At 36.6% G+C, this 14,547-nt stretch overlaps 2 protein-coding genes across 2 annotated transcripts in view; one reads left to right on the top strand and one right to left on the bottom strand.

The window, feature by feature from the left end:
• Positions 1 to 5,687, top strand: part of LOC140151332 (splicing factor U2AF 50 kDa subunit-like) — a 47,427-nt gene extending 41,740 nt beyond the window's left edge. The window contains exons 14-16 of the mRNA XM_072173642.1: positions 1,080 to 1,209; positions 1,672 to 1,775; positions 3,125 to 5,687. Of these exons, the coding sequence (XP_072029743.1) occupies positions 1,080 to 1,209; positions 1,672 to 1,775; positions 3,125 to 3,256 (366 nt within the window). The 3' untranslated portion in view covers positions 3,257 to 5,687. The remainder of the gene's footprint in view (positions 1 to 1,079; positions 1,210 to 1,671; positions 1,776 to 3,124) is intronic.
• Positions 5,688 to 6,645: 958 nt separating this feature from the next.
• Positions 6,646 to 9,892, bottom strand: LOC140151335 (uncharacterized). The gene has a single exon (XM_072173644.1). The coding sequence runs from the start codon at positions 9,890 to 9,892 to the stop codon at positions 8,978 to 8,980; it is 915 nt and encodes a 304-aa protein (XP_072029745.1). The 3' UTR covers positions 6,646 to 8,977.
• Between the last annotated feature and the right edge of the window lie 4,655 nt (positions 9,893 to 14,547).

Here is a 14,547-nt window from a genome sequence, read left to right as displayed (position 1 = left end):
GCACTATGTAGCGCTATATATAGACAACATCAAAATAAATAAAATAAACAAAATTTGAAGTCAAATTTATTCTGCTTTTCTTACAAATATTTATGTATTTAATAAAATAAACTTATAAATAAAATGATTTATTTGTCAATTTCTTGCATGGTTGTTTTATTATTAACACGTGCACCCTGTGATGATTTTTACCAGCAACCTCCAGTTTGTGCAAGTAGACAAACTAATTTCCGTATAAATATTGCTTCCAAAGATGTGCTAGTGGAGAGTAAGTTTGGTTTGTAAAAAGTAGTGTGCAATAGAACACACAGACACAGTGTATTTATATGGAAAAGTGGTTCTCCAAAGACTATCATGGACTTCCGGTGCTTTCATAAGTTGCACAACCTATAGGTTAATTTGAAGATTCCAAAGAAGATGTGCTTAATTAAAATTTGTTTTGAAGTGAAGCATGGTCATTACTAACTATACTTTATTATTTTATTTGGGCCTCAAAACATAGCATTCCGTAATTAACTTTGCACCGATAATGAAAGTTTGAAAATAATGAATAATGAATAATGAAACAGTCACCTACCCAGTCATGAAAAACTATGTAACGGGAAACTGGGGATCAACTTTCATTAGCCTAATCTCACTCTTGGACCCTGTTTACACCAGAAAATGCATTCATTCAACAAGATTGGTTCATCTTTGTTAGTTAATTAAGCATGCATTCACATAACACCTATGATGATCGTAAGAAGGTACAGTTCCTTTCACTAATGCATAAGTGTGTTATTAGCGATGAAATACTTCTACAGAAAACACAGCAGTTACTAGGCTTCTTGTTACAGTTGCATGTGCATTCACACTTCAAAATCAATTCATTTGATGAAGCAAAAGCTGTCCACACAGGCTTGCCTTCATTTGATCTTTATTAATGAAGATGGAATGAAGAGATGTGCATTTACATAAGGAAAACCCAATTTTTAATCCTCATCTAATCATCATCTGATGAAGCCATTTCTCTGGTGTGAATTTGGTCTTGGTCACTGACCTGATGATAATTTTCCTGTGTATTATATGTTTGATTTCAGATGCCACAGACTGTTCCTCTCAACATCCCTGGTCTCAACCTGCCACAGACGACAGGTGCTGTCACAGAAGTGTTGTGTCTTATGAATATGGTGACACCAGATGAACTCAAAGATGATGATGAATATGATGGTAGGTTGACTTCCCTACAAGGGAGGCCATGGATCATACGGTTATAGCCGCTATGTCGAAAGTTGGCTATGTCGATGGCTCATTATGTTAGAAATGAGGGTTGTTGTCGAATATTAAGTAAGGTTAATCATTTACTCTTATCCTAATCCTAAACCTAGCCCTAATTATATTACACATTCTAAGTGGGATTTTGTGGCAAAGAAATCAACAGTTTGCCAATAATCACCCATAATTATACATTTTATGTTGGATTTTTACGAAGAATTCTACCCGAATCAGGTGATTCTAAAGCCAAAAATGTTTTCTCTTAGTACATAGAAGATTTCACTGTTTTATGGTCCGCTTTAGTGTTTTCACTTGACCTGCATCATCATCACTAGGAAATGGTTCAAAATGACTTTCTTCCAATATTATATGTATGTTTTCTTATCTGCTAAATATTATTATTGTATATTTTTACAGATATTGTTGATGATGTCCGTGAAGAATGCCATAAGTACGGCATGGTGCGTACTTTGGAAATCCCCAGACCAGTTGAAGGTATTGATGTCCCTGGATGCGGAAAGGTAAGACTTATGAGCAAGATACCTGTACTGTTATTGGAGCACTTTATAAAAGTATGTTCTTTGTAATGTAAGTTGTAATTGAGATGACACTGGAGAGCATATTTGCATGCTCACTTTGAGAATGAGTCTAATGTCACCAATATTGATTTTGTTATTGGCAAAAAAGGTGCTCAAATTATTTAGTTTCTTATTGTTTTCTGAAACTTTTAAATTGCCTATAAGTTGCAGTTTATATGAACAAACACTACAACAACATCACAAAAATGTTGTCAAAATGTTATAAAAAGTTTTTGCAAATATTGCAAAATGTTTTGTAAATTCTTAAATAACGTTGTACTTGAGTGATTTGCATGGAGTTTCAAAAATGCTTTTGGAACATTATTAAAACGTTTTATACCTTTTATACATCCCACAATGAAACATTTTCTGTAAACGTTTTGTGTTTGCTGGGAAACTAATGAAAGAGAAAATGTTTCTCCACAAAAAATACACTTAAAACCATATGAAACACTGGGTTAATAGGCATGTATAGTTAGACATGGAGAATATTGAACACTATCTTGATCGTTTCCTTTTGTAATTTGTAAAATAAGTATTTAATGTGATGGACTTTGTGAAAAATAAATCCACAGTAATCTATATATACGGTGTGCAAAAAGTTCGTTCCGCCCTTATGCCTGTTTTGCCCCAAGCATATCATCACTATAGTTAGAGGCCCATCAGCTTTTGCCCTCAGGATTACTTGCTATGAATGTTCTTAAGGCAAACATGGTGTAAAAATTCTCCAGGCATTTTGCATTTCTTGTAGTGTGGACAAACGTCTGTTTTGAGGAATTTAAAGGACCACAAACCTCAGAGAATTTAAAGATGGCGTTCAAGAAAACCCGACAGTGGCTTGTCCAAGGAAAGACAAATTGATAGAGAATGGAGGACGAAATGTCTTAACCTTATAGGGAAATTGTGGTCTATTCTAAAAGAAAGGTTTTTGTGAAACTTCTTATTGCAAAATCATAACACAAATTGCAGAAAGAGTCCAGAATGTATGACCAAGCCTAGACAAGAATAAGGAACTTGTTGTGCCATTAGTGAACAGTATCTTGGGAAAGCGTGATTTGAAGGTGATCATGTGATTGACCACCAAGGATACCATGACTTCAAATAAATTGGTTAAACATCTCTACTAATGTACCAAAATAACAAATATCAAAATATATCCTAAAATGTATTATGTAAGTTTAATTTTGATTACATTATAAATGCTTGGGGGTAGGGGCGGAACGAACTTATTGCACACGGTATAGTTACAGATCATTTTATTTTTACTGATTTGTTTTCTTTTCTTTTTTCAGATTTTCGTTGAGTTTGCCAATGCAATAGAAGCGCAGAAAGCTCAGCAAGCCCTGGCTGGACGCAAATTTGCCAATCGCGTAGTGGTTGTGTCCTTCTTTGATCCAGAGAAATACCATCGTCATGATTTTTAAGCTATTAACAAAAAGTATCATGTGTTTCTATGTAATGTAATTGTCTGTAAAGCATTTCGTAGTGAGTTTCCCCTGCAACTGAACATGAATGAGGAATTATCCATGTGGCTGAGAAGAAATTTAAAGCCACACATTGGGAATAGTGTTTCCTGGGAATATGGGCAGAGTAACATGGGTAGGTCCCCTAGGTCATCCAATGCGTCATACATATAGCTGGTCAGTTCAACTCTCACTTCCACATCTGGTTTTTTTTTTTCAAGTGATAGCTTTAAGTTAAAACCAAAAAAAAGTGTCCATGTGGTAGAAAAGAAACTTAAGTTAAAAAAAGTGGGGTCAGAAAAGAAAAGCATAGAATACAATTGTATGCAACCTTGTAAATTGCCTGAACTGTCTTTACAGCATACGGTTAATGAAAATTACATATGAGCTTAGACAGAGCAGCCAAATTTATTTGATGGTCGACCATCAATGCTGCATCGATACTTGCTATTAATGAACTATCAATTATTAATCAGAATTAATGGTAAAATTATATTTGGTCAGTACATTGCACACAAAGATTAAATGTTTTCTCAATTAACAAGTCCATTGATATCAAGCATTGATGTTCAGTCCAAATATCAAACAAATTTTGCTCCATTGACAGAAAATCACACAATTTTTTGCTATCTAACAGAATGGTCGACTGCAGATCCGTCGGATAACGATATTTCAATGGAAAATAAACTTTGCTGCTTGGATGATGTCATGATGAGATTAGCATTTATTCCGTATTGAAAAGCATGTTCCGGCGGATCTGTACTTGACCGGCCTCCTAATATTCTTGATAATATTCACAATATGTTCATGCTGCTTAAACACATGGTGTTCCTTCTGATTGACAAGTACTGCATCAAATTATGTGGAAATTGTAACTTGAAATTTTGTTTTCCACTCATATAAGAATTATTTTGTTCCTTTTGATACTTGCAAGACTCATTTTGGAGTGTAAAAAACATAATGGGAAAAAACACCAAAAGTAGCTTGCATTAAACCTGTCCAGTGTTCAGGCAGATATTTTTTTGTATGTACATAAGGGAAATAAGTATCTTAAAGACAAAGGTTTCTTTCATTACCAGTAGTATTTATTGTTGCATATTCATTTTATTCATGATGCACATGAATATGCAGTGTATTTACACATAGATACATTTGTCATCTTCAATAATTAGAATAGATGGAGTTCAAAGTTGTACTTTAGTGAGAAGCATAATCTGATATAGGAGAGGGCTTGAAACACGTCTATAGTCATATTGAACACATTGAAAATGTAACAGACCTTTGTCAACTCACTCCAGGAACTTAATAAGTACAATGTATTTGCGGATTGGATAAAAGTTTTTTTCAGACTTGGAAGTTTTGGGGAATTCTTTCTCTGCAGTGGTGTGTTAATTGACTGTTTATACTCCTAGATAATGCCATTTTCATCAAAGTTCTTGGTGAATTAAAGAAAGCACATATTTGTATTAGGATATTGTAATATGCATATTATTTGTAAGCATTTTATGAAAAAGTCTTCACTGGTGTAGTGCATGTTACAATATGACCGTTGCTTGGTCAACTGGCTCACGCTTTCTTTATTACGAACCACTGATCGAAATGATCACAACACAAAGCCTATTGTATATCATAATTGGAATAGGTGTATGAGCCTAGGCTTGAACCAGTAACCAATAGATACTAGCATGCACTATGTCAGTGAATTCCAAATGGCTGCTTTTCACCTTGGCGAGGTAGTGCCGTCATTTTTGGTCAAATCACTGGCGCACACATGAATATTTTTAAAAACACTGCATAGATGCATGCAAGAAACAGCTGCTCAGTGTGTCGATGTCGCTACCTCGTCGAGATGAAAAATGGTATAATTGGAATGGACCATTATCAAAGATGTCAGTTCTTGAAGAACAGGGACAGAATATAAGGTTATATGGTAATGCACTGAAATCGTTAATTATGAAATTCAGATGTTAAATAATGTGACGTTATGAATTTGTCAAGTGGGGAAATTCCAGAATTGTGATGATTTTTAACCCATATAATTTTTTTTATGTACTTGTAATTAAAAGATGAAAATTACTGAGAAAGAATAATGACTAAATTTGAACTTCCCCAAAGTTCTTACCCATTAGGTTACAATTAGTACTAATTTATCTTTCTGGTTTTAAGAGCTAAATAAAATATTAAATCTGTTAGTATGTGTCCTTTAAGGACCAACCTAGGTAAACAAACAAATAAGCTTAATAAGTTAAACAAGGGTAAAGTCCTACCAAATTTCTACCATCTAGCACAAACTTATCAAGCTGTTGTACACATAAAAAGCTACTGTACACAAATACATTTCCTGTAACACAAAAGGTATTTGTTGAATAAAATCCAAGTCATCTAGAATTAACATCTTTATTGGACTTTTGGTTATTTATTTCTCGTCATTGACATTGTTTAGGGAACGGATAGCAACGGTTGCACAGTATTTTTTGTGGGATACAAGAATTGAGAAAAATGTATATCTTCAATACGAAATGTCAAAATTTACAAATGATGGACGGCTTTTCCTCCTAGCTACATACACTTTAAGTACATATCGTGAGATTTATAAAGTTAACTTCGATGACTTAAAATATCAAAAATAAAAAAATAAATTTTTAATAATTTGCCATAAAATAATTTGTATTACATTGTGAAAATAAAAAATATTTGATATCAGAAGGACAATACTTGTATTCAGAATGCAATTCGATATGTCTGATGTGCTCATGTCCCACAAAAAATACTGTGCAAACGTTACTATCCGATCCTTTAACCGTAGGTCACAGTCAATAGAACTGAATGGGTATACTGACCCATTTTGCTGTGTTACCCAGGTAGCAGCATGTCCTACATAGTGCAAACTATTAATTTTTTATTATAACAAGACAAACAATTTGAGGCTTCTTTATTTTGCGTTAAGTGTCAACATTTTCAAGTGATGAATGACTTTTCCTCCCAGCTACATAAACTGGGCCTCAAAAAAAAACTTAATTTTTCACAAGGTCATATCTTAAAATCCTCTCCATAAAAATGAACAAAACTTACACACAGGATAACTTCAATACTCTACTCTAAACACATGTCAATAACCAAGCAGTTGTCCAACTGACACAACAGCAAAATGCACTGACACGGAACAGCTTCATGGACCACATTCACATGCGAATAATTGGAACCCAACGGTAGAAATCTGTTGGGATGTGAATTTTGGTCCAGAAAGGTGTTCCATGTCAGTGCATTTTGCTGTTGTGTCAGTTGGACAACTGCTTGGTTACTGACATGTGTTTAGAGTAGAGTATTGAAGTAATCCTGTGCAATTTTGTTCATTTTTATGGAGAGGATTTTAAGATATGACCTTGTGAAAATTATAGGTTTCTTTTTGAGGCCAGTTTACATTTTAATTAACATATCTTTAGATTTATAAAGTTTACTTCGATGACTGTTAAATATCTGATCCCTTAACCGAAGGTCACAATCAATGGGACTGAATGGATACTGTCCCATTTTGCTGTGTTACCCAGGAAACCGCATGTCCTGCATAGTGCAAACTATTCTTTTTATTTAATTATTATTATTATTATAACAAGACAAACAATTTGAGGCTTAATACACTGTATTTTGCGAAACAAAATCTTGATGTAGTGATGTGCCCTAAAAAAATCACAATTCAGGTTGAAACTTCCAAAAACCTTACAGCATGCTCAAACAGTGAATGAAAGGGATTCGTATAGAACTAACTGGCACAAGTTATAAATCCGTTTTAAGCAAAACTCACGTACAAAAGTATTAGTGCAATTGATTTCAGTTTACATGCCTACAATCGTGCAAACCATGGTTATCATGGTTATGGAGTTATGGAAAAGAGTAACATTGTGACGTGAGAGGTCCACTGGGGTGAAAATGAAATTTGCTCTGATTTTGATGAAACTGATCTCAAATTATTTGTCTTGTTGCAAGAAATCCGAAAAAGAAAAGTTTTAACAATCTTGGGTGCTTTCTTATCCAGGTAACACAATTTGTCAAGGTCAAATTGATTCAATACAGGGTGTCCCAAACAAAAAGAGGCCCCTCATTGCACCCTCTTTTTCTCCTATTTTAGACAAGTTGATCAAGTATATGTTGGTATGTAAAGAAGCCTTTACCCGTTAGCTTTAATAAACCGAAACAATTATTTCAATCGGCTCTCAACTTTTGAAGATATACCCTTTTAAAGAAATGTATCCGTTTTTCACTCTGTCCACGGAGGAGGTTTGGCTAAAGTGCATATACCATGCATGAATATAAAACATTCCTCGATGATAACTTTATAAAATAACAACTTTATTTTAGGGAATGGGCTTTACCGGTGGACTTATGGGTTATGGATTTTGTTAAGTGTCATTAATTTGGGCGAAATTGATGTGTGATGGGACTTCTTTTGCTATACTTGCAATTACTTATGTTTTTCTCGGTTATGTTATGCCTTTTTGTTTTATTATGTTTCTTACTTTCTTACTTTATTGTTTCTTGCTTTCTTTTTATTGACAACATAAGTCATTTCTCTTTTTGGAATAAACAGTAGCCCTGAAAAGGGCTGTTTAGTTTTGTCTTTGGTTCTTTTGAAGTGAGTTTACTGTGCTGCTCTGCCCTCTACCTGGTTGCCTCCTTGACGAATACAGATTTCAGCCCTAGTCCTCATTGCATCAATTGCGTTGCGTACCAACCTTGTGCGCCGGATACTTTAGAATATAGCGAGTAATACGTTTGCAAAGATCTTGGATTTTGCCACAAATGATGAAATCAAGTGGTGTGAGGTCTGGTGATCTTGCAGGCCACTCCAGAGCATGACCCATCCCAACCACTATGTTTGCTATCCGTGGACAGAGTGAAAAACGGTACTTGTCTTTAAAAGGGCATATCTTCAAAAGTTGTGAGCCGATTGAAATAATTGTTTTGGTTTATTAGAGCTAACAATTAAAGGTTTCTTTACATATCAAAATATATTTGATCAACTTTTCAGAAATAGGCAAAAATGAGGGCACAATGAGGGGCCTCTTTTTTTTGACACCCTGTATTTCCTCCTTAATGTCTTTTGTTTTCTATTAAATTTTGTCCTGATTAATGGACTGTATCTTCTATATAGTGCCCTGGCGACTTTATGCTCATTTTGTGGGAGCAGGTGGTTATGAGTTGAGGCTTTCTGGCTGACAACCCTCGTTGTATTTAACAATCTTTTCAGTCTTCAATTTCAATAAATTAAAAAAAATAATGGCGCATGTAAAAAATAAATATTCTTCTAAACCAAATCAATTGTTAGTACTACAAATCTTAATATATGATTTTACAGTGCATTAAATAGCTGTGCATTCAATTCTCCTCAAAGTTCTTGCACATAAATATCACCGAATCAAATAGTCGCCTGTCTCATGATGATCACGAAAGGTCTTTGTCATTGAAGGTAAAATTGTTAACAAGCAATGAAGAAATATGGACTTGATTACTTCTCCGTATAATTCATGTGAAGATTATGTACAATAATGATGGGAATTTAAAGTAAAATGTTTAGTTATAGTTCAGTATAAAATAATTGCTGTGAAAATATGTCTCCGTTTTTTATTTTTGTTTTTTATTTTTGAAGCTGTTCGCATCTGTACAACTCAAATATATTCGAATATCTTACGGTTTCAGACGCATTTGGTACATTTGTTCATAGAATGGCAGAGCGTCATCTGCAACTTTCAGAACATCTTCTGACAATTCGCTACGATTGGGTGTTGCTGTACTGGGAAGGAAGCTACTGCTTCTCAAAGCATTCTCATAAAAACCACCTTCATTCTCCAGTAGATTCCCTTGCAGAGCAATGCGTGATCCTATCCATGTTTTCATGATATCGCGATTCCCCGGCCATTCCAGTAGACTGTCATTATACGGAATCCCAACAGCTTCACAGAATTGACGCAGTGTCGAAGCTGGGTTATTCTGAAGATCATCAGAGTCTATAATAACAGGGTTAGGATCCAAGTTCTCTTGAACATATTTGAGAAGGTTAAACTGCATTTCGACCATGCCACATGGTTGGTGATTTAGTTCCTCGAGGTCAGTCAAACTTGCTGGATCGTGATCCAGGTTAAATAGTTTAGTAAGTAGACGCTTCCACGAAGGATATACTTTGTAGGGATGACGGATTAGGAAAACATGTCGAAACCCAGGTGGAATACTGTTATACTTTTCATTCAAGCAAAACGCCTGGTCCTTAACCAATAAATATTTCTTTCCTGGGTATTCAGCCTCTAGTTGTTGTCGTACCCACCCGTATGTGCATTTGCTGTCATCAAATGCTTTCTCAAATACATTCTGAACTGCTGAAGCACTGTCCATAAATTTTTTGACAGGATCCGTATTCGTTTCTGCCCCGGAATTTGCCCTAAGACTCTCAGGACCAAAGTTAAATGCGCTAACAAAAGGCTCGTTTATTACTTGAATTCCATCAACGTAGCTCAAACACTTGGTGAGGGCTGTTCCTAGCGTGCGAGGCACACACCAAATGAACACTCTGGTCAGCTCACGATTGGTGTTACAAGATGACTCCATGCTCATTTAATGTCCTTTACAACTACTTTGGTTTTGGATATGGTATTCGTAAGTATTTAAGTAGCGCAAATTAGGTTTAGGGGAGGCACTCACATGATACTGATAGTACCTTCCAAAACGACGAATATTTTACACCTACCGATCATGCTGTATAACGTATTTTGAGACCAGTAGCTAATTTAAAGCTTCATTATGCATATTTCTTTCGTCAAATGACCTTGTTTAATTACTACTCAATGGGTCAGTTTTCCGTTCTTGACAGGAAAGTGTCCCAAGATCTTTTTCCAAGATTGCATTATCATTGCCGTACAGCTCAGATTGTAGCTCCCCCGGGATTGTGCTACACTCCCATAGGCTATGCAAACACACAAACAGATTTAATTTTGTTTTGACGCCCATTCAATGTCAATATTAGTCCTAACAAACCTTTGAACCTAAAGCATAATAGAGATATCCACAACAGTCTTAAGTGTTGCTCCTCGAGCACTAGGGTTATAGTTAGTGCTCAAGGATTTTTGACCTGCCACAACGAAATGAGTATAAAGTCGCAAGTTGGTAGTTTTGAGACATCCAGGCTGAATGAGTGGATGGCTTTCTTTACCGCACACCTGTTCAAGCCAGAAGTATGTCCTTTGTGAATGGGGGCACAATATGGCCATTCACGACCGAAACAAAGACCACCAACACAGTAACCAGGGCGTTTCGAAACTACCAACTGGCGACCTTACCCTCATTTGGTGATGGCAGGTCACATTTTTGCCTTGTTTCCCAGGATGTGTTGACGATATTTCTATTTTGCACCGCATTAATTCAATAAATGGTCATGATAATTAAATGTTATAAATGAGAGTCAGTTAAAGTATGTGATCAAATGTAACAGCGTAAATGTAATAAGGGCTCACTTACACCTACCCGTGTATTATATTGATCGCGAAACCCCAATAAAAAATTGGGTGGGGGGGGCTAGCAAACAGAGAGTATGGACTCTGAAAATATCATATGGAAAACCTATCAATAATTGTGCACGAATGAAAACAAATCGGTGCTTTATGTATAAAATGTAATAGCCAGCGTTCACGATACAGGGTGTCCCTGAAAGAACTGTATCGTCGGAAACTGCATTTTATGGGTATTTTTACGCATAAACCAAACGTAAATAAATAACTGATGTGGTTGAAGAAAATATCAGCTATCACATACTTATTGAATTTTGACAATTGACCGCTCCGTTTTCGAAATAAAAGAATTCATACGAAACTACCTCATTTTCAATCCGTTCTACGGAGTCAAATATCTATAAATGGCAATACACGCCTCATGCGCTGTTGATGCCCAGTGATCATGGTGATTAGCACTCCGAATTCAGATCATCGATTGGGATTGGAATCCGTGGAAAGGTTTGAAAATGGAGGAGTTTCGTAAAATTCTTATATTTCAAGAACGGTGTGGTCAATTGTCAAAGTGATCGCTGATTTATTCCTCAACCACACCAGATATTTAGTTATGTTTGGTTGTGGCGTGAAAATACCCAAACAATTAAGTTTCTGACGATACAGTTCTTTCAGGGACACCCTGTAGCTTTCACGATGGGCGAGCGTACTACGGTCTAGTGAGTAGTATGTTGAATAAAAGGAGTATTTATTGATCAAGATCAACGATAAGCCTTGAACTAGTAATTTTAAGGTATCACTACTCAAAACATGTTTATTACCAGGCTCTGAACACGTTTACAAAGTAAAAGTAAACTGTGTTAAAAAAGTGTTAGATGTTATACTGTTTTTGCAGTGTACAGTTTTAAAAAGTGGCTATACATATTTCATTTTCGAGTTTGATCTTTGTTTCTCACTAGTCCTACTGGACTATAGTGGATTATAGATGGGTGTGTCGGTCACTGTGGAATACAACCCCCTCATTAAAACCACTGGTTTTGTCATTGACTTACTTAACTTGATATGACTTCTCATATATGAGCTTATATGATATCCTCATGAGACCGTTGTGGCCCTTTCAAACGAGTTCCCCTCCTCCACTTCAGTCTTCCTTTAGCTTGATCATGTTGATGTTCAGCTTCTTGTAGTGGCATCCCTATGTCGTGTTGTAGAACTTGGGTCTTTCCATCTGTTAGACGAGTGGGTGGCACATAGGGACAGTAAAGTCTCTCTGGTGTTAAAACTTGAAGAGGGTACCCAATCACACCCTTGGGTTGTATGGGAACAAATGGTACCTCTCGCTCGTAGAAGCGCTTTCACGTGACTTTTGTTTGATCACTTATTGCCAGTAGCCTGGCTATTATAGCGTTAATACGCTGTCAGGACAGTTAGCCCTTTGTCCCGAACAAAAGGTACCTCTCGATGAATAGCGTGTCGGTAAACCAAATCGGCACAAAGGACCAATGCCTTCTATTGCCACTCTATGTTTATTAAAAGCTCTTTGTTTGTATGTCCTTTGTGAATGGGGCACAATGGGCCATTCACAACGCAACATAGATAACCAACGCAGTAGCCAGGCCGTTGCGAAACTACCAACTTGCGACTTTACGCTCATTAATTTTGGTGGTGGTGGCAGGTCACATTTAGAGGTTTTTGTTCTCCAGGATGTATTGACGATATCTTAATTTTGCACCGCATTAATTCAGTTGAATTCAATAAATGGTCATACAGTAAAAGTATGTTGTCGAATGTAACAGCATAATTGTAATAAAGCTCACGTACTGATCACTTCTGATTTACCGGTGTATTATATTGATCGAGAAACCCCAGTAAAAAATCGGGGGGTAGCAAACAGAGAGTATGGGCTCTGAAAAGATCAGATATGGAAAATCTATCAATAATTGTGCACAAATTAAAACAAATCGGTGTTTTATGTATAAAATGTAATAGCCAGCGTACACGATACAGAGTGTCCCTGATGAAAGAACTGTATCGTCGGAAACTGCATTTTATGGGTATTTTTACGCATAAACCAAACATAACTAAATAGGCCTAACCGATGTGGTTCAGGAAAATATCAGCTGTCACATACTTATTGAATTTTGACAATTGACCGCTCCGTTTTCGAAATAAAATAATTCATACGAAACTACCTCATTTTCAATCCGTTCCACGGAGTCAAATATCTAGCAATGACAATACACGCCTCACGCGCTGTTGATCGTGTTGATGCCCAGTGATTAGCACTCCGAATTCAGATCATCGATGGAGGCGTTAAAGCTTGAAGAGGGAGACGATGGTTGGGCATACGAAGAACATTGCCAACCCATTCTCTTCGTCGTTGGGATACTTCTTCAAGTATGATCTTTGTTATGTTCAGACAGCATCTGATCTTCGTATCTTGTCCATTGGCCTAACACCAAAGATATTTCATGTTAATTACTTGGAGCTTGCTTTGGTCTGATTTACGCACTGACCAAGATTCTGTTCCGTAGGTACATGGCAATAGGGAGAATAAGGGACCAGTACAGATTCTCACAGCTAGGTATCATTTGAGTGACCTTGAGATATCTTGGTTTGACCAGATGGTGCATGCCTTTAATATCCCAAATGCTTAATATATATGCTAATCTAGTACGCCGTTTGACTTCCACCACTACTGTGGACACATACTATATACCCACAAAAACAAATTCTTCCACTTGGTGTATTGTCCAGTGTGATATCTTGTGGATCTTTCATTTGTAGGGTTCATTTTCATCCCCGATTTACTGCAGCCTATTCGCCAATTCATCGGTGGTAATTTGGAGCTTTTTGAATACATCAACGTCCATGAGGGTTGGATCGTACGCACAGCGGGCGTTGTTTATGTTACCCATGTGAATTCCGCTGCTTATGTTCTGGACATCTTACTCTTACCCGGGACTCTTACATCACAAATTCGAGGTATATGCTGAACAGCCTTGGAGAGAGGAGGCATCCAGAGCATCCTTGTCTCACACCAACTACTTGCTTCAAACCATTTGGGTTGCTGTAAATGCTTACGATAACGAAAGAACCGGTATCTCCAATGGATCGTAATCATTTCCATAGTACTTCTCGCCAGATGGTGATATCAAATATCGCTTTAAAATCAACACAATTCCAGTGGACAAGTATGCGCATTTCTCTCGCCCTTGCAATGATTTGCCAATAGAATTCACAATGTTCTTTCATCAGGTTAACCATGGTCTCTTGCATTTTGTTTGCATTCTGTATTCAGGACTATTCAAGAAATACATTATAAGGTTTGTGAGATACAATAATTATTGTAAGAATGTTCTTATATTTCACTGACCTGACAGTTTCGGCCATCTGGGTTGAAGGTCATCATCTGAGTAATGGTACTTGATCCTTCCTTCTGGTTGATTGGTCACCAACAGAGGGCGCACTAGAGCCCAGAAGTCCCAGACAAACACGTGACTGTTCATATTCATGGTGTTTGGAGCTCTTTTAATTTTTATCCACATAGATTCTTTGATGCGGTGAGCCCCTAAATCATATTCTTTGTCAAGAATTTTGCGCTCATGTTCGTTGGACTCACCAAGCTTGATAACCAAAGATTACAGCACAAGCATCTTTGGAACTGTGGTATGTGCATGCCTTCATGAGTTATTCAAGAGTTCCGCTGATTCTTTCTGACATTCTTTAAATCTTGCAACATACAGTACTACCACTATAACCATT

The sequence above is a fragment of the Amphiura filiformis genome, chromosome 4, assembly GCF_039555335.1.
Source record: "Amphiura filiformis chromosome 4, Afil_fr2py, whole genome shotgun sequence".
NCBI classification, from domain to species: Eukaryota; Metazoa; Echinodermata; class Ophiuroidea; order Amphilepidida; family Amphiuridae; genus Amphiura; species Amphiura filiformis.
This window is presented reverse-complemented; position numbering and strand designations above follow the sequence as displayed.

Bases quoted from the DNA above. Each gene is read 5' to 3' on its own strand.
- LOC140151335 (XM_072173644.1), bottom strand. From the start codon at position 9,892: ATGGAGTCATCTTGTAACACCAATCGTGAGCTGACCAGAGTGTTCATT.